Raw genomic sequence first — 22583 nt, 5'->3', positions numbered from 1 at the left:
TCTCCCAAGATCTGTGAGAGTGATGGGTCATCCTTCAGGATAGGTTGTAGATCCTCGATGATGCGCTGGAGAGGTTTTAGTTGGGGGCTGAAGGTGATGGCTAGTGGCGTTCTGTTATTTTCTTTGTTGGGCCTGTCCTGTAGTAGGTAACTTCTGGGTACTCTTCTGGCTCTTTCAATCTGTTTCTTCACTTCAGCAGGTGGGTATTGTAGTTGTAAGAACGTTTGATGGAGATCTTGTAGGTGTTTGTCTCTGTCTGAAGAGTTGGAGCAAATGTGGTTGTATCGTAGAGCTTGGCTGTAGACAATGGATCGTATGGTGTGGTCTGGATGAAGGCTGGAGGCATGTAGGTAGGCATAGCGGTCAGTAGGTTTCCGGTATAGGGTGGTGTTTATGTGACCATCGCTTATTAGCACCGCAGTGTCCAGGAAGTGGATCTCTTGTGTGCACTGGTCCAGGCTGAGGTTGATGGTGGGATGGAAATTGTTGAAATCATGGTGGAATTCTTCAAGGGCTTTTTTTCCATGGGTCCAGATGATGAAGATGTCATCAATGTAGCGCAAGTAGAGTAGGGGCATTAGGGGACGAGAGCTGAGGAAGCGTTGTTTTAAGTCAGCCATAAAAATGTTGGCATACTGTGGGGCCATAGCAGTGCCGCTGATTTGAAGGTATACATTGTCCCCAACTGTGAAATAGTTATGGGTGAGGACAAAGTCACAAAGTTCAGCCACCAGGTTTGCTGTGATGTTATCGGGGATACTGTTCCTGATGGTTTGTAGTCCATCTTTGTGTGGAATGTTGGTGTAGAGGGCTTCTACATCCATAGTGGCTAGGATGCTACTCTGAAAACTGTATTTGAGTTACAAATTATTAAGAGTGGCCTTGATTTGAAGTTTTAGCTATTGTCTAATGTTTCTCTCTTCCTCAAAAATTGCATGTTATTGTTCCTTCACACTTTCACGCAGGTAAGTCTCCATGAAAGCTTGTTCACAGGCTATATCTGAAGAACTTAGATTACTTTTAAGCAAAGCAGTGTGGCTGAGGACAATTTTGACATCAGGGTGGGCAGGATTGTCAATGGGGGATTTTTGCCATGGACTTGAGTGGGAGCAGAATTAGGTGAAATGGATTTGTTCCAGGAAGCTCATTATCTTTACCACTAGAGGTGATAAAGCAACACTGACAAATTAAGAAGTCAGAATAGAAGTCAACTCTGATGTGTATAAGATGTGCCTGTGCATCTTTAACAGATTACACACTTACTGTTTACGTAATACATCTTAATGCTTTCTTTTCAGGTGAGAAGAAAATCTACCTGCACAAGTTCTCCTTCACTGCCAAGCAGAGACTCTATGGTATACGTGGATATGAATTTTGCAAAACAAAGCACTAACAGCGAAGAGTGAAAACTATGGAGCTAGAAATGTTGGAAAGTGGCTATCCCAGCCTTGGTTGAAAAAAAAAAAAAACAAAAAAAAAAACCCTCTAGAATGATTGGATTTTTAAATCATAAAGCATGATGGGTGTAGAGCACTATAATGCTATTCTTAAGTATAGTTTGGCGGGATTTTGATTTGTTTTTAAACATTGTAGAACCAAAATTTGTTATTGTAGCATGTAGTTCAGGCCCTTAGTCACCAAAGTACTTAAGCATTCACCTGAGGTTAAGCAAGTGCTTACATCCCATGGAGCTCAATGATTAGCTATTGTTAGCTGCACATTATCTTAATTATTTTTTATGGTTTCTCTTACCACTTGTGTGTTGTATTTTAGCCTTTACAAGAAGCCAATCTTTTTGTGGCTGCCCAAATAGGGGTTGCAGCAACTTAACAGTTCTTTTGGTTTGTTTTTAAAAGCAATCTTGACGAACCCCTGCATTATGAAGAATTCTGACTAACTAGCGAACCCGGTAAAGGAGCCCATCCATCTTGGTGGAAGAGCAAGGCCCTAACCAGCTGCATGTCTTAATGATTCTGAGTCAGTTTTCACAGCAGTAGAATTTTTTAAGTCACGTTCTGGCCAAGTTCTAGTTGGGCTGTTTGTTTTCAGCATGCCTACAATCCCTTGCACTTTCAACTAGATAGATACAATATTCTTCTTAGCTTCCAATGTTGCTCAGTGTTGCTTTGAGCTGTGAAACCATTACTGCTTGCAAAGATACCTGCATTTCAGAGGTGGGAGTAATAATGACTGTATATGGGGGTGAAAATAATTCAATCAGGAAAGTTTCTACTCGTAAATGGAAGGGTCATGAGAAAATCATGAAATCCCATTTTTTCCCCTTCACATTAGGAGAACACATCGGATTGCTGAGCATTAGAAATGAAAGCCAGTTCCTACAGTACATCCCTATCGCTGTCATATTAACCAGAGATAGCAAATGTAACTAGGAAGTAGAACATTTGGATTAACTAAATCCATAGGCACAGGAAGTAGGGGTGCAGCAGCACTCCCAGGTTTTAAGCAGAGCCACTGGCCCTGTGCCTAGGGCTCCACTCCCTGGTTCAGGGGCTGGTTCTGCGCCCAGGGCCCTGATCTCAGCCCTCTGCTTCCCTGGCCCTGTGCCTGGGGCTCAAGTCTGGGCTAGCGAGCCTGCACTCCGATCCCCAACCCAGCACCCGGGGCTCTGCTCCTGGGGCCCCAGCCACTGTCCTGGCTCTGCACGTGGAGTCCCAGCTGCCCGCCCCTGCCCAGAGCTCTGCTCTTGGCCCCACCCCCACCTGTGGCCATAGCCTTGGTCCCCTTACCCCTGTTCGGGTCTCCCCCTCCCAGACACACAGCCCTGCTCCCAGCCTCAGCTTGGGGTGGCGGGGGGGGGGGCAGTGTGGGCAGCCATAAGGGGGTTGGCTTTCAGCACTCCCAATACTAAAAGTGTTTCAGCGCCACTCACTAAATCCATTCTATTTCATATTCCATGCGCACACTAAATTGTCTGTATAAAGTTTTAGTTATCATCCCCTTCCGAATACAATTTGTATTTTTAAAACAGTGTCAACAGAAAGGAAAACATGCACAAAACTTAAAAAAAAAAAAAAAAAACTCAGCCTCTGAAGAAGAGAAGGTATCAAGAGGAGACATGTTGTAGCCATATGAAATATGGTACATCTGGTTGAAAGATGAGGTGGGAAAGCTCTACAAGAGGACAGTTCATCTCTTCTCCTACTTGGTGGTACTCAACTACCTGTCCCTCCCTGGAACGGCTTGAAGTAAGGAAATTGTCTTGAAATAAGAAGAGCGAGAGGAGACTTGAGCCACATGAATCCTTTAAACACACATATTTAAAGGGTTCACACAGCTGTCCAAAGTGGAGCTGAGTGGGAAACGGTTAAAAAAAATTCCATCCTAATCAGGACCAAAAGTGAAAAAACTAAGTTTTCATGAACGAATAATCCAAAAAAAAAAGTCAACCAAAACATGTCAGTAATTTTGGTTGACTTTTTTTGTAGAAAAAACCCCACTAAAATCTGAAACAAAACCTTTTTGAACAAAACTCAAAAACTTATTTCCAAAGTGTCAAAATAAGACACTTAATTTTGAAACTTATTTTTTTTAAATCAGGAGATTCATTAAAACAGACCCTTTCTAGTAAACACTCTTTTGTTTGAAAATGCTGATTTGTCGAAACAAAGACATTTAGTCTGAAAACTCCCAATCAGCTCCAGTTCAAACTACCTAATGGCCATGATTCAAACCTACTAGAGGACACATACAGAACACACATCTGGAGCAAAGTTTCCCTTTCAAGAGAATCATTAGAAAAATGAAGGGGCCTGTCCTGCTTAATTAAACAAAACAAAATTTGCTATAGAGCAGTTTTTCCCCGCAAAGAGTAAGGGATGAGAATCAGGTGAATCAACCGTTCCTTTCATTCTTAATCATACCCAGAACGTCCAAGCACTTGCCAGAAAGGGCATTGTCAGTGGTTGGATAGATCATCTGCTCTTTAGCCCAGGGTTTACCCAGGCCTGTCTTCATTATAGCCATAATTTTCTTTAATGACACTTCTATTTATTTCTCCAAATCCAAAGTGCTTGTTAGTGAGGTGGTGGAATCTCCTTCCTTAGAAGTTTAAGGTCAGGCTTGACAAAGCCCTGGCTGGGATTATTTAGTTGGGGATTGGTCCTGCTTTGAGCAGGGGGTTGGACTAGATGACCTCCTGAGGTCCCTTCCAACCCTGATATTCTATGATTCTACGTTAAAGGTTTCAGACTGATAGCCTTTCACTTGGCTAGGTGAAACAAAGAGCAGCAATACAAGGCTCTGCTCAGGGCTCTGCAAATGTCACTCATCGCTGCCTGTCAAGATCACTTAAGGGTAAGCAGCACTTGCTTCGTCATGCCCACTCTTATAGAGCAATACTTTGGTCATTATCCAGATGTTTCTGCTAAGAACAATGATACTGCTGTGGTAGGGCAATTACTGAAGTGTTTTTAAAAGCATTTAGTGCTTAGGTTGTCTGTGCTAACTGCAAATGAGGTGGCCATTAGTGGTTGGGTTTGTTTGTGTGGGAGGAAGCATACCTGATCCAGTAGACTTGATCTCAGTCGAATTCCATTTTTCATAGGAACTTAACAGCCCTCAGAAGAGGACAATGTTCATTCACTCTCAGCCTAAGCCATGTTCGAACCAGGGAGGTGAAAGACTATTTGTATCCCACTACCAATCCCCCTGAGCCATCCAGGCCCTCTACAATATTTCTTTTAATCTGGTTACCACAAGCCAATAACCTTCTGGATACACGCTACCAGTACCTTCTCTAATACTTCACCTACATGCAGTCAGGCAGTTCCTTAAATCTTTTATTCTAGCCCCGTGTAACTAGCATGAGAATCACTTGCTTTTCTCAGCATTATCGCAGTTGTCTTCTTCCTGCCTCTCCTAGCTTAAACAGATTTCTCTCTTCTCCACGGGTTAATTCACTTGTGCTATTCTCTCACTACTGCCTTTTCTTAAAAGAAGCAAGAGTAAGATTTGAAAGGCCCCAGTAAGCTTATGCATAAGTATTAATTGGGATTCTGTTCCCATGGAGACAGATATCAAGATGCTCAGGAGGAGACAAAATTACCAGGACAATATATCCCCAGCCACATGCTGCTTTTAGTATCTAAAGGATAGTTCAGCCATGTTACGTGGAAGAAAGTTAGCTGGACAACTAATTTGTACAGAAAAGTCTTAAACAGAGACATTAGTCTCACTTATTGCTAACGGCTCCAAAATGCATTATAAAAATGGGAGGTCAGATTAAGATTAAAGAGCAACAGATTTGTAGAGGTTACTGTAAATCTCATCAACTAAGAGAATAATAGAGCTTTAAATTGACTTAGCAGGAGGTTAGGCACATGAGGTTAAGAATTAGGTCATCGAGCATTCTGTGATGTTGCTAATAAGGGACTGATATCAATGAAGGTGAATAACCTTTGCTCATATCCTTTGCATTTATCTTCTTAACTATTATCTTAATCCTCACTATGTAGCACAAAGCCCAGCATTGCAAATCCTCGCTCAGCTTTTGGAATATTATTTTCACCAAATGAAAATCTTTAAAGCAGTTGTCTGTCATACTCAGTGGTAACAGTGCTTCATTCTCCAACACCCACGGCTTTCCCCATCAGCCAATTAGCTGTTCCAATTACATTCTTCATCAGCAGAAACCCCTTCGTGCTGTATGGAGAGTTTACCATGTAACAAACTTCAAGGAAGGCAACAGGGCTAGCAGAGTCAGGACCCCCGGATTACATTGCTGGCTCTGCCCCCGATTCCCTGCACGACCCGGGTGGAGTCACTTAACGTCTCTGGAAAATGAGAACAATATTTATGCCATTGTAACTACTGGGGTGTTGTGAACTTTTACTTGTGTACAATGCTTAGAGATCATGGCATGGAACAAGAGTGTTTATTACCTAAAGAACCGACTTCCATCCTTGCTTGTTTTTCCCAACTCCTTGTTCACTTCAGGTCCTCTTTTTTCTGCATCTCATCTTTTTTAAATTCCTCTGTCCTTAAAATTTTGACCATTCAATTGTATTTATTTTTACTCCCTCTATTACTGTCCCCTCCTCCATCTCTTTCCAATTTTCCATTATTTTCACTTACTGTTTTCCTTGCCATCTTACCTTCAGGATGCTCTTTCCTCTTCAGTCCTTTAGCCTGCACCCCCGCCCCCACCCTTTCCCATAGCCATTCTCCGGAAAATAAGCTTATGTCTATAAAAAAAAGGAGGGAAGGTATTTTAATTTTCCTTCTCCCCAGGCTGTCTTGCTAAAAAATAGCTTGTTTTTAGTACAGTACCAACTAGAGGTCCCAAATGACACAGGGGGTGGGGAGGGGAAAGGGTAATATTTCCCCATTCAAAGGAATTTAGGCACCTAATTGGAATAGTTTCTTAAGTAGCTCTGAGCTTGTGGGCCTAAGTGACTTGCCTATGGTCACACAGGAAGTATGTGGCAAAGCCCAGAATTGATCACTAACCTCAGTCCCATTCTGGTGTCTTAACCACAAGATCATCTTTCCTCAAATGATCCTTCCAAAAATGTTAAGAGGTTAGCCCACAGCAACCATAGCACTGCGGATGATCTGCTCTCGACCCTAATGGAGTTTCTGGTTGTTTCACCTTATGTCCGCTGCACATCTCAGTACAAACTCGGCCAGGGTTGTGCTATGAGCACAAGCAGAGCAGCTGCTACCCGTGTAAGAAAATTGGTTTCTACATGGTTGTATATTTAAAAACAGAATAGCTAAAAAAAGAATAGCTTTTTTTGCAACTATTTTTGTTACTCTTGGACTCCTAATTCTTAAATAAGCACAAGAAAGTTAGCTTGGAAGATTATGCATGGAAATATTACTAATAGTAACAACGTAATGTACTTCAGCAGAGAGGAATTAGAAGATGTGCAGTTACAAATGATCTTTCCCTTCTTTTATCAGACACAGGAAGCAGGTGGTTTCCATCTCAATGATGGAGAGGCAACACGCTGCTGCTGCTGCACAGGTTGTAGGGGATCAGCAAAAGAAATGGAGGGGACAGCATTATACGAACCACATAGTGCCATTCAGAGTGCAGATTTGTCCTCTGCAGCAACAGCGGGAAGCAGACTGTAATGCAGAGCAGATTGCTTCTGATTGGGTGGTTGAGATGAAGCTGACTTGTCAAGTGGAGGTTTGAGCTATGTTCCCACCTAGAAAACTTGCACTTGGGAACACCATAGAGCAGACACCAGAGTTTGCCCCCCACCCCCTGCTCCCAGTTTGTAGCAAGGAGAAGACTGCCAAATGCCAATCCAGCTATTGGAGCCCATGAATTCTCTTAGATTAATCAGTGCAAGAATTCAGGCTCCAAACAAAATTTAGAGGAGACAACAGCAGGTTAGTGATCAGCAGCAATCCAGGGTTTTTTTGGTTTTTTTTTTTTTTTTTTTTTTGGGGGGGGGGGTTATGGAGGCACGCTTTACTTTGAAGGCATGCTTTTCCTCATTCACAACTGTTCAAAAAGGTAAGGGAAATGGGGGGGGGGGGGAAGAAGAGGAGAAATCAGGAAAACTAAAATCATCACAACCAGGAAAGCATGCATTGCCTCACCATTAGTGTAGCATCCAAGCATTCCCACGAAGGTATGTTCCCCAGGTCTCTTCTATGAGCTAACAAAAATTATTCATTTCAAGTACAATTGATTCATAAAGAAATCACAAAGTTCCCAAATTTAAAACAGAAACATAAAATCAGATGTTCAGATACAGCCAGTCATCACAATCATGAGTCATCAGTTGCATAAAAAGTATTTGGGGTCCTGCTTTCATGAAACGCTAGCCATCATCTATAGTTCAACAGTTCACCACTCAATAGTTCCATCCTCTTCCAAAAAAAGAAAAAAAACCCACACAAGAGTACAGAGCAGCTCACTAATCTACCATTACTGCACTACCTATTTTGAAAGTGGAATCTAGGCTGCAAGACCACCTCAGAGTCTAAAGGAGAGCAACCTAGGCAACAGCAAGATAAATATAGTTATGCTTTCACTTCTCCCCCACACATTTAAAAATTATGACATCATTGTTGAGAGAAACCTCATTGTGGGTCACTCCTCTCAGAGTTAAAAATTCCTGAACAGAAAATTTCCAGTTAGGTAAGATTTTTTTATACATGAATGAGAAAGCGCGATAAAAATATAGTGATGAAAGAGTGTGAAGAACCTAAAGATCATTTTATAGCTGAAATATATTTTATGCAATCATTAAAAGAGTACTGTACCTTTCTTACCTACACGATTTCTTGGCAGTTTTTCAGTTGGTTTCTCTTGACAGGTCACCGTTCTTCCATGTTAGAAAACAAAACTAATATAACCAAGTTAAGTAGCATGGGGATACAGTCAAATGGCAGGAATACTGATTTTAAGTCAGCAGCAAACCACAACCCAGAAGCCCTCTACTTTCTTGAAATGAGAACACAACCTCTTTCTCAAGCTGAGAGAGAAACTCCATTAGTGTTTTGTAGGTGGAGCCTGAAAGAGAACTTTAGGCAACCCTATCTTTAGAGAAAAATGTCTGTTGACTTCCCAGCATTTGATGTATATTGCAGGCATTGCTCTGCTCACAACACACCTGAGGATAAAGCATAAAAAACCAGTTTGAAAAAGTATGGGAGTGTCACATTAAACATTCACCTCAGAGCTACTTGTAAGGGTAGCTTAGTGTATGAGTATTTCTTGGAAAATCCTTCCATTTCCTTTGGAGCAACAGGAGGCTGGGTCTTAAATCTTTAGATTATAAGAACTTGCATGTGAATTTTTACAGTAAGATATTTAGGCCCCAATCCTAATATTTATGAGCATTGTTGACTTTACAAGTAATCCCACTGAACTCAGGGCTCATTCTGAACCAGTCTGTGATTATGGAACCCTCTACAATTGGAGAGCAGCCTGAAATCATGGGACAACTCCTGCGTTTAAAGTTAAAGATATGCATAAGTTTGGAGGCTCAAGGCCCTAGTTTCTAAACCTCAACTCTGGAGATAAACAGTTTGCTGTCTTGCAAAGTCATGAAGCAGGTGGGCTTCCCATTCCTCTTTCCCCCTCCCCCAATTTTAATATGCCCATCACTGCAGTAGAAAGGTACCAAATGCAATGAATTAGCAAGAAAGAGTTATCACGGGCAAATGATGAACCATCTTTCTTCCTTCTTGGCTACTTGTTAATCATTAAGAGGTGTCTTGTACTGTGTTGTCAAGGAAGCGAGACACAAACTCAGCCGGATTTCCGGTGCTAGGGAGCTTCACAGCCACAGCTCTTCTACTCCAGAAGCCCTGTCTCTGACTCTCAAGATTTTTCACTGGGCTCCATCAACTCTCCCGTTCTCGTTGCTCGGAGTATTTGCAGGGTGGTGCGGAAGAACAGCTGTTCCCTGACACATACAGGGTCTCTACCAATGAGGCTTTTGAAGACAGACACCACACCAGCACTACATATAGGCTGTCCAAACATTTTTTTTTTGGCTTGCCATACAAACTACACTTTGCCTTTCCTGAGCACATGACCTAGTATGGGAGAGTTCTCTCACTGTGTCCTCTGGACTTGACTTTCTTTTTGGCTGAAACGAGTAAACAAGCATTATCGGTTTGTCACTGGATCAAAAGCAGCCGCCGCCAAGCACCTGCAAACGAGAGGAAATAAATTGCCTGTAGAAAATGATAGTTAGTAATGTCTCAATCTTGTATCTGAAATGTCATCTTTAAACACGCAAGGGAGCATTGTTCTCAACTGGTATTTTCTTGCAAAGCTAAGAATTCTTGCAGGTTTTGTTTACATTTGGGACAGGTTGAGGTGAGGCAGAACACAGTAGTCAGGAAACAGATAAAGATCCATTCATTTCAAAGTCATCTTTTCAAATCTGTTATGTTTCTCCATATGCAGAGGGCAAGCATTCTGACTGGAAGACTTAATTCAGACAAAGTATTTGTTTGCCTTTTGTGTATGGAGAAACAGAACAGATTTATAAAGATTAAAATGTGTGATTTGAAAATATTTCTTGTAACCATCAGCACTAAATTGAAGGACAAAAATGATGGTCCCTCTATTCAGGAGAGTTCACAGAGCCTTAAAGGTGCGATATACAGAGTCCGAAAGTACATAGCATCATCCCAAATGTATAGTGCCTGAAGTTCAGCAATTGCTGTGAAATGAATCTTAGTCCAGTTTCCAATGACTTAAATGTGCGCTTCACAAACATACCACTGCTACTGGCATTCTTGTTACCTGTTGTAGAGAGTGAAAGGACTGAAAGAATGCAAATAATGAAATACTCATCCACTCCTTAGGGGTGCTGTATTATTTTTGATTGAATATATGAGCCTAGCGTCTCAAAAATGTTAACATGACCCTATCACTGTCCAACATTAAACAGTTTTAAACAAGTTTTGGGTTTGGTATACAGAAACCTCAGGTTGCTTAGTACCATGGCAAACATGATTAAAAATCTTGTTAACCTTTTATTAAAAATAAAAGAGAAGGAGAAACAGTTAAGCGTTTGAAATTTAAAGTATTAAGTAAAGCTTTCATTTTAACATCCCTTTTTCCCTTTAGCTGTAAGGAGTCTTTATAAGGGGGGAAAAGCTCTTATTTGACAGGCTTTTAGATAGTATTAAAGGTAATAACTATCCTCTCTTTGGGGAAAAGAAAAAAAATGTTAGTTGTGAGGAGCTGGAGCTGCTATTGTTAAAAGACAAAAGGGAAGAGAAAAGAAGAGCAAAGACAAAAATGCAGCTTCTGTCTTTGCTGCTGAGTTATATGCTAGAAAAGACACAGGTACAGCACACGGTCTTATCAGCCACTCTGAGACCTAGAAAACTTGTACCAGCATCAGGCTAATTAGGACATTGCTTTTTGGTCACAGGCTAAAGCAGTGTTGCAAAATATGCAGCCTAGGCCAGCTAAGCCAGAGTCTTCTTAGACAGAAGGCAAAAGGAGAGGATAGAAGAGAGAAGAAATAAGGTGGGGAAGAAAAAGGATACACAGGCGAAAAGGAGATGAAAGTCTCACATCCCAGGTGGGTTTGAAATTTAACCGGAGCTGGTGGAGATGGTGATGTCATCTGGGTCCCCATCTTTGGCCTGGTCTGGACATCTTTCAGGCTCAGGACAGTGAAGTACAGTGGTATCATTGTGGAAGTGGTAGGGTTGGCAGCCATGATGATGATGCTCATTTCTTCCTGTTCTTTCACCTTTCAGTCAGCCAGCATCTGTGTCCACCAATTTTCTTCCCAAAGTCTGTTGTTTTTTTTAATTGAGGACCCCAACAGGGAAGTGATAAGTGGACTAGCTCATCCCCTCATCATTTTGTCCATCAAATAGGATGAATTTCCAATACCAAGTTTGATCCATTGATTTCCAGTCCCATACTTGTCCTATTTTCTGGGCACGATCTTAACACAGTCTTTGACGCCTTTTTCTGTTTAGGCAATTCAGTCTGTCTCTCTTTTGCACCTTTTCTCATCATGAGTTATTGTTATAGGTTAGTGACTTAACTTTTATCCAGTCTCTCAGAGTTAGACTAACCATTGGGGTAAGCCTAGTAGGCCTCAAGTACAGGGGATCCCTCTGTGTCAAATTGAGATACTCAAAACTTCAATTTCTTCTTGAAATCAAATATGGTCTTGGTTAAGACTGTTCTTCTATTGGTGGCCTCAGGTCTGTTTATCACTACACTACGTGGTGCTGGTGCACAGAGGAAGAGAGAGAGGGGGCTTTGTGGTCAGACTTCTTGCTTTGTGCTGCAGTAAAATAGGAAGCAGGTGAAGCAACGTTCATTCATAACACTGCAACATTAACAGACATGAAAGACTACAGCCTAGATTGTGTTCTAGGAGTGGGAAATTCACCCCCAAAGGAGAGAGCCAGCATAAGGCTATGAATTAATTTAGGCTGGAAATTAGAAGGTATCTACCAGGAGTGAGGTTCTGGAAGAAGCCTTCTAATAGGGCAAACAACGTAACTAATTTTAAGATAGCACTTGATGGGGGGAGAGATAGCTCAGTGATTTGAGCATTGGCCTGCTAAACCCAGGGTTGAGAGTTCAATCCTTGAGGGGGCCATTTAGGGATCTGGGGCAAAAATTGAGGATCGGGCCTGCTTTGAGCAGGGGGTTGGAGTAGATGACCTCCTGAGGTCCCTTCCAACCCTGATATTCTATGATAAATTTACAAATGGGATTGCCTGCAGACTGGATTTGATGACCCAGAAGGTCCCTTCCAGTCCTATGTTCCTGTGTACAAATTACACAGGCTTAAGTGATGCATAGGACTTGTGCTGTGCCTCTGCACAGGGGGCATTTCACCCAGTGAGCAGGTTTTTGGATCAGAGTGGGTTAAAAGCTATGGAATGGTACAACATCCATTTAAACATGGAAGATTTCTTAGAACATGGTTAATATACTCTCCCTTTAAAGAAGTCCAGGGAAATAAATTCTGAATGAATCGGTGGACATTGGACAATGGAGGGCCTAGTCTGGCACTGAGAGAAGAGCCCCAGTGGTGGAAAAATCAGTCAGGGGCTCAAGCTGCAATATTGGAAAGTGACCATGAAGTCCTCTATGTGGGGAGGGATTGACCCTAAGGTGATATTGGACAGTCTATGGTTTGGCGTAACCTAGAATGCTAAGCATACATATAGAAATAATGAAAGTTATTGAAGATGTAAAAGCAAATAGAAGAATCTAAATATATGTATTAAAATAGACTTGGCTGTAGGGCTTAAGCATTAAGTGTGAAGGGCTTAGAGTAAGGCCTGGTAAAAGTTGGCAGTTCGTATAAGCTAGCATGAGTATTATGTGCTTGACCAAAAGTTATGAAGTGATACGTACTTGACCTAAGGTTATAACTTTTACCAATACATAACTTGAGATAGTTCAGTAATGCATTATGTGATAAATAGGTAAACCACAAAACAATTAATCAAATATGGTCCTGGACATGTGTGGGTAGAATAGGAAAAGGTGCATAAAAGATGTGGTTATCCATCCTATTGTTGGGACACTCGGGGATGACCTGGGACATCCAGATAGGAAGCCTAGCCCAGCCCCATCTTAGTTTCTAATGGTCTCCATCACATAAGTATGAGCAATGCAGGTAACCACTTTATTGTGCCTATTTTAATTGTATACTTATTTCAGTTATATTTGTCTGTGTGATGTTTCCCTGGTGTTATCTGAACCAGTGATCTGCTAGGTCACTCCAATCGCCAACTCTGGGGGCCAGCCTTACCTTGCTCTGCTGTGAGAACCCCCACTCCTGGGCTGTTCACACACAGCCTCTAGCATGTAAGCTGCTTGGATTGTGCAACTGAATGATGCTAGCCAATATCTACAGTCCCAGACACAGCTACAGAGGACAACAAAAGTGGACAGTTGCCATCCCAAAAGAGTGTCACAATGAAAGTGATGTGGCATTTATTAATGCTAGCAGCACTAGATTAGCATGGCATTGATCATGGAGACATTCTTCCCAAGATAAATTTGGTACACGCACACAAACTTTGAGCTTTTGTTATTACAGAGTGTCCCAGTCTGTATCTCGGGGGAAAATCCTGCACCCCCAAGTTATCCTTATAATATGATTACATTGTTATAGTGATGTTATAGGTTGTAACCTCATGTATATAGTTATAAGGCTGAAAATGTGTCCTCATGGCTTAAAACAAACCCAGGCAAAACTCTCTCCAGGAACAGAGGGGCAGTTTACCCGTCATCAGGGCATGTATGGGACAAACTCAGCCCAGCCTCACAGGAACAAAGGATTGGTTGGACTCTTGAGCGAATCACCCCCCTTCCCTTGGTCAGTTGGAACTATGATGAGGTAATATTTACCTGACCCTGAAGGGGGGGGGAGGCAAAGCCAAGAGGGAAGAAAGAACATGATAAAAGGAGAGAACTTTGCCATGCTCTTCCTCTCCCTTCTACCCCCATCTACAGACACCACCACCAAGTGACTGAAGCACTGATGAAAGGGGAGAGCCTGGCTGAAGGGCAACCAACCAGCCTGTAGTGAGAAGCATCTAAGTTTTGTAAGGGCACTGAAAGTATTAAGATCAGCTTAGAATGCATTTTGCTTTTATTTCATTTGACCAAATCCAACTTCTTGTGCTTAGATTTTAAGTGATTATAAGTCAGTCTTTTGTAGTTAATAAATTTTGTTTGTTTATTCTACCTGAAGCAGTGCATTTTTGGTTTGAAGTGTGTTAGACTCCCCTTGGAATATCAAGCCTGATCCATATCAATTTCTTTGTTAAATTGATGAACTCATAAGCTTGCAGCATCCAGAGGACATAACTGGACACTGCAAGATGGTCATTGGCATCACAGTTAGCACTCGCTGAAATGAACAGGACAATACATACTTCAGAGCTATTGTGTCAGGCTCTCTGAAAACCCAGGGAAACATTACGGCATCTGTGATACTCAGGGTCATGGAGACAGACTTCCTAAAGTGACCCAACTGCTAGAGGCTAACTGAAAAAAAAGAAAAGAAAAAGGAAGGAAAACGAAGGAGAACAATAGGGTATATATCTGTACCCCTGGAAGTGGATAAATGGAAAATGCTGCAGTAGGCCCAACTCCTCCATACTTGTGCACTTAGCTTTAGCCCTGTGAACAGATCAACTGATGACAGTTGGACTACTCGTATTCAAATGAAGCATGTGCAAAAGTGTTTGCATGATCAGGGCCTCAATTAGTAGTAAACCAGATTCCAAGTAGGTTGCTAGTGGGCACTGTGCTTCTGACTGTGTGCTCTTTGAGATGAAATATAAAGAAGATTCGGGGCACTTTTGGAACAGTAATTAAAGATCCCATACCACCCCTTTAGAAGAATAGGGAAATTAACTCCAGCATCCTGGCCAAATTCCAAGTTGCCTAATTACATTCTGCTTGGTAGAATGCTCCCTGAATTTTTCATTAGGCAGCATTCTTCCATTCCTGCCTTAAACAGTTGTGTAGAGTTACTGTTGAATGGTTGCTATGTTTTACATCAAAACTGGCTGCAATTCAATGTTGAATGAAATGATCCTGGTGAATAATAATATGTATCATTTATTGAGTTTAATTTGTAAAACATTTGAGAGGTTTCAAACATGCAAAACAGGATTTCCATGTAAGTCCTTTATAACAAATCTTCAAATCAGACTTTAATCCCAAAATCTAATCCACACTGGCATGCAGGAATGAGTTTTACCCACGCTGATAGAAGATGGCATATTGAAATAGTGCCTGTCTTGTCAACTCACTATTTTAACACATGAATCTTGCATCCAAGTATACATACTTGACAGACATAAGCACCACAGAAAATGTTGTTAAACATAGAATCTGTTGTGCTACAAATCTGTCATATGTTTCTTCTCTCTCTTGCCATAAATAAGAGATTAGGAAACTTCTTTAAAGGAAGATCTTTAGAGGAAAGAAAAAAAAAAGAAAAGAAAAGAAAAGGAGGTGGCATCCTTTCCTAGATACGATCATTTCTAACTGCAGAGAGAAAGGGATTCCTGGGCTTGTGTTTACAAATGAAGTATTGCACAGTTGTGTATACATTTATCAACCCCATCACCAAGTATATACAGGGAATTGGCCAAAAGTCCCTCTCACCCTCATTTTTGGGCCAAATTCAGTTCTCATTTACAGCTATTCAATCCTCATTAAATTCTGATGCATTGTAGTACCTAACTCCAAGAAGGTTTCACTCATGTAATGGAGAGCAGAACCTGGGCTTCTGGGTCTACCAGTATTAACTTTTTTCACCATGTAATTCTGCATTGTTATCAGTTGCATAGTCTCAAGAATGATGACCCAACTTTGCTCTGTTGGGTCCTTGACTATGAACTAAACCTCAAAGACTTTGATTCTTTATTTTCTTATAAATGATTAGTGTCTGGCTACGTTTTCTGCAGCGAGTATCTTGAGAAAGGGAGCTGGTTACAGATGTTCTGGCAGGCGTCAAAGTCACCGAACAGACATTTAAAAAGGAAGAACAAAAGGGCTTGCAAAAAAGGGAAAAACCCACAAACCAACATGGTCAGCCTTGACCACATAGCTTTTACAAAGGCTGTAACACCTGTCTTGTTTGAGTACTGAGCACTAACCTTCTGAGGATTATTACACAACAGTGTTATAATCTCTCCATTTATTTTTTAAAACTACAGGTGTCAAAAAGTTTCAACACAGGTTCTTCCCTACTCTTACAGTAACATTTCGTGGTTTACTAAATGGTTTATGTATGAAAAAGTCACTTTGGCTAGGGTGAACATGAATGCATTTTCCATCATAGTTTCACCTGAAAGCAAAGCTGAGTGTTTTAAACTGTACCTTGAAGTCAGCAAACGACTCCATACAGACTCCAATAGTGGGACCATTGCATGTTAAACTCACTTGCTTTTAATTTAAATTGTAACCACTATGGGGCAGGGCCCATCCTTTATGTTGTGTCTATAGAGAGTAGCCTCATGGGTCCAGTCTTCTAAATCTACTGTAACGTTATTAATACTAATATTCTGCTTTGTCACTGGAGAAAGTGAATTAACATCAGAGCAAACATTTCACTTAGGGCTCTCACTGTCTAGCCTGCATTAAGGAACTGGCAGCTTCTGACTGCGGGCTAAAGAGCTTCCCTTTGAATTCGTTATTTTGAAATGTGCCCTTCAGGTTACTTTTCAAGCCTCATGGTTGGCTTCTTCAGGAGCCTTCCTAAAACAGTGTGAAGAATGACTCATCGGGAAAGACGGAAATTCCATTTCTCTCAGCGGTGCCTGTCTATTTAGTATTATTAGATGCTCGGCCTGTCTTGTATTGACAGCCATACAGCAGTGTGCCATACTACAGTTCGGCAATGTGTACAGACTCAGGCATTTTAAGTTGTCAGTCAAATCAGGCTCTGAATTGAAGTCTCCCAGCAGCTGCCAGCTAATGTCAACAGCGATGCCTTTTATTTTTTAAATGCCATTATATGGATTTGCTTATCTTTATGAAAAGACAAGAAATCCACAACTGAACCCCTCTGACCAATATTAAAAACACAACAAACCACTAAAAGTGGCCCAGTGCAGATCACACATCATCTACTAATGATATGGCCTTGACTCTGTGATGGCCTTGAGTTTTTTTGAAGCCCTAAATTCACTTACAACGGAGGGGAAAAGAAAGTCACAAGTGACTTAAAATATTTCCTTGTCATATTTGCCTTTTCATAGAATCATCGAAATGTAGGGCTGGAAGGGACCTTGAGAGGTCATCTATTTCAGCCCCCTGTGCTCAGCCAGGACCAAGTAAATCTAGACCTACCCTGACAGTTGCTCATCTAATTTGTTTTTGAAAGCCTCCAATGATGGGGATTCCAGAGCCTCCTTCAGAAGCTTTATTCCAATGCTTGGCTGCTCTTATAATTGGAAAGTTTTTCCTGATATTTAATCTAAATCCCACTTGCTGCAGATTAAGCCCATTACTTCTTGTCCTACCTTCAGTGGACATGGAGAACAATTGATCACTGTCCTCTTTATAACACAGGATTTTAGCATACAACGACAGGAATGACAGTGGTATTGTTTAGACCCAAATACGCCAATAACCTCCAAATACAAATTTGGAAAATAGGACTTTAGGAAGTAGAAGGTAAGGAGAGTTTGTCTGAGATAGGAAACATTGCAAAAGGCATTAAAAAATTGGATATCACAAATAGGGGTCTCACTAATTTACAAAAGTCTTCTGGTCTAGCAACAGAGCTCTTCCCCACTGCACGTGTAGGCACACACTGACTGTTGTATTACAAAGAAGTTGGTGCACGTTTTTCTTAACCCACATATTCTGTTGAAAAGGAAACAGCACAAGAACAATGCTAAAGCGGTATAGCGGAGAATGTGGCGAGACATCACTATTTTTACCTATCAGATATTTCTTTAAATAGCCAGCCACAAAACATGGCTGAGCTGAAAAACAGCTTGGTTATCCAGCCTATTAGCTACTGCAATATAGTACACCGCTTCTTTTACTTTCTAAGGCACTGGTAGCACTCAAAGATCTAAGCAGGGAACAAAGTTACACAAGCTGACAACATAATAATGACAATAATACTTTGAGATCTATTGAAAAGCACTATGTAAATGCAAAGGGAATTAGAACAAAGGGTTTATACAATACCACCACCATGTGTATACATGAGTCTGAGACACTCAATGGGTAAAAATTTTCTAAAGTCCCATTTTCAAAAGTGACAGCTGCTCGGCAGCTTATATCTCACTGAGAGTCAATGGGCTCCTAATTGTATTCAGTGTTGTAGCCGTGTTGATTCCAGTATATTAAAAGACACAAGGGGGCTGAGGTAATATCTTTTATTGGATCAACTTCTATTGGTGGGAGAGACAAGCTTTCAAGCTCTTCTTCAGGCCTCTGTGTAGCTTGAAAGCTTGTCTCTCTCACCTCCCCCACCTTGTCTCGCTAATGGGCTCCTAAGTCACTTTTAAAAATGGGACTGATGCACAGTTTGAAAGTATTACCCATAGTGTTAGGAATTCACCTCACACTTTGGTGCAAATCAGAGAATAGAAGTTCACAGAGCTGGGAGGGGGTAAAGCCAGCAAGAGAGAGGAGAACCAGGCTCCTTGAGTTCTGTGGGGCAACTCATATTAGTAGAGGCTGCAGCAGGATCAGACTTGTACTTACAAAGGGGAAAACTAAGCAACGTGTGTTTTTGAAATAAAAGTTAACAGTGTCAAGGGAGATTATGACTATCAAAAATCTACTCATAAGTAGAATATATAAAAACATTCCTCCAATGGAAAAGTCCCTCTTTGCCAGTGGCTCTTTTGATAGCCACTGTAGAGAGGGATGACTTCTCTCTCTTCCCCTCCCCCCGTAGCAGCTCTCCCGAGCCTGAACTAAAGCCCACTGAAGTTAATGGAAAGACTGCTAGTGACTTCAATGGGTTCTGGACAATGGGCTCTGCCTATTCCACTTGGGTCCAAAACCTACTCAGCTTTCTCATGCAAGTAATCCCAAAATATTGCAATAGTAAGGTGGGTTCTCTCTCTCTCAATGGAAATTTTGACACTGATTGCCACAAAGATAAGAGGTTTTTCTGCAGGTTCAGTTTAGTGTCAGAGTCCTTGAGAATAAGGTTGTGCAGATATCGGAAAAAAGCCGTGGTTTCCCCACAGGAAATCTGTGATACAGGTTGTAATAAAAGCCATCATCTGCTCAAGCGAGTGGGCTAAAAATAGCAGCGTGGCTGTGGCAGCATGGGCAGCGATCAGGCTAGTCGCCCAGCTACATACACGGGGGTCAGGCAGGATTGCACTCAGGTGGCTAGACCCAGCTGCAACCAGTGGCCATGAGAGCACCAGTTGCAGCTGAAGCATGCTAGCCGAAGCAGCGCTAGTGCAGGTCCGTCCACGCGCACTCCCAGCTGCTGTGAAGCCATACCCTTTCAAGTGAATCTGTTCTGGAGCACTGGGGAAAGACAACTATAGCTGAAATACACCCACATTTTTGAGGGGGCCTCTGCATGGCACTGCAGAAGTGGAATCCACGCTGGCCGCAGTTGGACACCGAATGCACAGAGACGACTCAACACATCTGAGACCCAAGTCCTGCTTATGGGCCTGTTTCTGATTACATGGTGGTGTAAGCCAGGAGTAATGCTACTGACATTACACTAGAGTAAAATTGCTGTAAAAAAAAACCCACACAGAATCAAGCCTTTGGAGGGGGACTTAAGTGGTGCAGACCTAGCACATTTCTGACCACGTGCGCTGGGGAAGCGCCTTCTCAGCTGCTGTGTGCCGTAAGACAGAAGCTCTCAACCTTTCCAGACTACTGTACCCCTTTCAGGAGTCTGATTTGTCTTGTGTACCCCAAGTTTCCCCTCACTTCAAAACTACTTGCTTATAAAATCAGACAAAAATACAGGCGTAAAAATAAAGCACATTACTGAGCAATTGCTTTCTGTCTCATTTTTACCATATAATTATAAAAAAAATAGGAATATAAATATTGTACTTACATTTCAGTGTATAGTATCTAGAGCAGTATGAACAAGTCATTGTATGAAATTGGAGTTTGTACTGACTTTGCTAGTGCTTTTTATGTAGCTTGTTGTAGAACTAGGCAAATATCTAGATGAGTGGATGTACCCCTGGAAGACCTTTGTGTACCTCAGGGGTACGCATACCCCTGGTTGAGAACCACTGCCCTAAGATGCACACTGTAAGCAGAATTACTATCTGCACATTGCAGTAGCCCTGAAACTATTCAGGACTTTCACTGTAAACAAAATCACTCTCCGTTTACCAGTGCATTCCATTGTCAGCCATGATGCCACTTATTATGCGGAGGGCTGTTTTTCAGTGGTTGTGATTCAGGGAATCATTATCCTTTAGGAAGCTGGATCATACACAAAGTAGACATGAAGGGCCAAACTCTGCTGTCAGTTATGCTACTAATTTCTGTAGGAGTTATGTGGGCATAAACACACTTGATGATTTAGCCCAGTTCCAGAAAGTTATATTACCAATGCTTATTGAGGCTGATAAAATGACTCTCAGTCTTAAACCTCTACAGCAATATGTGCAAATTGCGAATTTGCAAATATGGAATACAATTTATGAAGCTATGTTACCCTATTACTTGAAAGAGATGGTTCTCTCCACTCTAATCAAGTATACCTGAGCCTTGTATCAGCTGTCTAGACTGTCATTCCTTTGATTTATGTATGTGTTTTTTTTTTAGTTGATTAATTTGTTTTACACCAATTTTTGAAAACCAATTTCTTTTTTTAAAGAAACTGCTGAGGCTTCCCATCCAGTGTTTGCACTATAAAACAGACCATGTAAAGCAACAACATTTTAGCAGGGAAACTATTCAAGGGAGTGACACATCTCATTTGTTTGACAGCATTAGAAATTAGTTCCCATTAGAAGAGGGAAAATAGTAGCGTGGTGGGGGCAAGCATTTAGACACATTTTTGACAAATCCTGAAATTCCTTTTAATTTGAACCTGTTTTTGTCTGAGATGTCCAGTGAAACTGTGCAGGTTGTGGAGGTTTGGATTAGAACGACGCAAAGCAAGTAAGGTAAGGATGGGCTTTTTGACAAAAAGTTTTGCTCGAAGATAGTCATCTTTTCAGGCAGCTTGGTGCCCCAGCCAACAACTCATTCCTGCAAGGTGTGAAATACACTGCTCAGAATCAGAAATATACTGACACGCACATAACTGGATCTTATTCAATGGCCACTGCCTCAATTTCCCACTCCTTTCACTACAACTGGTGCTTTGTAATTATTCTCCCCTTATGGGGTCTGGTTTAACAGTACAGCTGAAACCTAGAAATCCATAGCCTTATTCTCCAGGCTCTCCAATTCATTATGCCTGGGCTCCCAATTTTCTTTTAAGGATTTTCCTCCTGCCCCTCACTGCCAGTAGCTCCAGCCAGGCCTTTCCCCCCAGCTGATAGATATTTCATTCTGAATCTCTTAACCCTCAGGCAGAGGGCCTGAGGAACAAGTAGAGTGTCTCTAGGTATGTCTATGCTGCCATTAGACACCCACGGCCAGCCTGTGCCTGCTGACCTGAGCTTAGGGGCTGTTAACTGCATTGTAGGCATTTGTGCTCGGGTTGTAGCTCAACCTCTGGGACCCTCCCACCTTGCAGGGTCCTAGAGCCCAATTGTCTACACCGCAATTGAAGAGACCCTTAGCCCTAGCCCTGGGACCCTAAATCAGCTGGCATGGGCCATCTGCAGGTTTATAACTGCAGTGTAGACATCCCCTCTGTATAGAGCAGCTCACAAAGCCCTCCTGTACCTTTGAACTTCTCCCCAAACTCAGCAGTCTCACTGAACTTAAGCCCTTTATACCTCCCAGCAGCCCTACTGCATCATGTGACCCCTGGACTCATTCCTTCGCTTGGTGAGTGGGCTAAGCCTGCAAAAGTGGAGCTGAGTCCCAACCCCTTTAAAAGGTCAACTCCTCCTAACACAACATGATTAATGTTAAGCATGTAAATAGCTCCACGGAAGTCAATAGGATTGCTTCCCTGCGGGATGTGTCGAAGTGCTTTGGTGAATCTGGGCAAGGGTATGCAGTATGTAGGGGGACTGAGCCCCATTTTGTCTTTTCACGTTCAGCAAAGTTTGATGTAATGGCTATTTTTGGATCAAAAAATTCACATCACACATTTCAAATCTCAAATATAATAGCTTGGTAAAGGTCAAAGCTACCTTCCACTCAGAAATGGAGCCTTTTTCATATGAACATTTATCAAAGGAGCCTAATTCATGTGTGTAATGAAGTACAAAAAACATTTACTGTTTTCAGTATTTTTACCCTTAATTGTTCCTAATTTAGGAAACCTAGAGGTCTATCAACCTTGAACAATCACAGGTTCCATTTGGCTTTGAGGCAAAACAGCTGAATAGTCTTATGTTATCAGAACTAGGTTGTTTACTCATTCATCCCTAGGTCAGATACGGGTGTCATAAATGCATTTTCTAAATATTGATCTAAGAAATTAATATATAAAAATTATCCTTAAGGAATAGTTTGAGTAGGAGAGGCATGGAAAAGA

At 41.7% G+C, this 22583-nt stretch overlaps 1 protein-coding gene and 1 long non-coding RNA gene across 2 annotated transcripts in view; one reads left to right on the top strand and one right to left on the bottom strand.

Annotated features, from left to right (window-relative positions):
• Positions 1-8228, top strand: part of LOC114018946 — a 46139-nt gene extending 37911 nt beyond the window's left edge. Inside the window, exon 4 of the mRNA XM_037907481.2 lies at positions 1299-8228. Coding sequence (XP_037763409.1) covers positions 1299-1406 — 108 coding nt within the window. The 3' untranslated portion in view covers positions 1407-8228. The remainder of the gene's footprint in view (positions 1-1298) is intronic.
• Positions 8229-8464: 236 nt separating this feature from the next.
• Positions 8465-22583, bottom strand: part of LOC122464134 — a 32904-nt gene continuing 18785 nt past the window's right edge. Inside the window, exons 2-3 of the long non-coding RNA XR_006288047.1 lie at positions 11027-11756; positions 8465-9641 (exon numbers count right to left, since the gene is read on the bottom strand). This is a non-coding gene — a long non-coding RNA (uncharacterized LOC122464134). The remainder of the gene's footprint in view (positions 9642-11026; positions 11757-22583) is intronic.

This window comes from Chelonia mydas, chromosome 1 (assembly GCF_015237465.2).
Source record: "Chelonia mydas isolate rCheMyd1 chromosome 1, rCheMyd1.pri.v2, whole genome shotgun sequence".
NCBI classification, from domain to species: domain Eukaryota; kingdom Metazoa; phylum Chordata; order Testudines; family Cheloniidae; genus Chelonia; species Chelonia mydas.
This window is presented reverse-complemented; position numbering and strand designations above follow the sequence as displayed.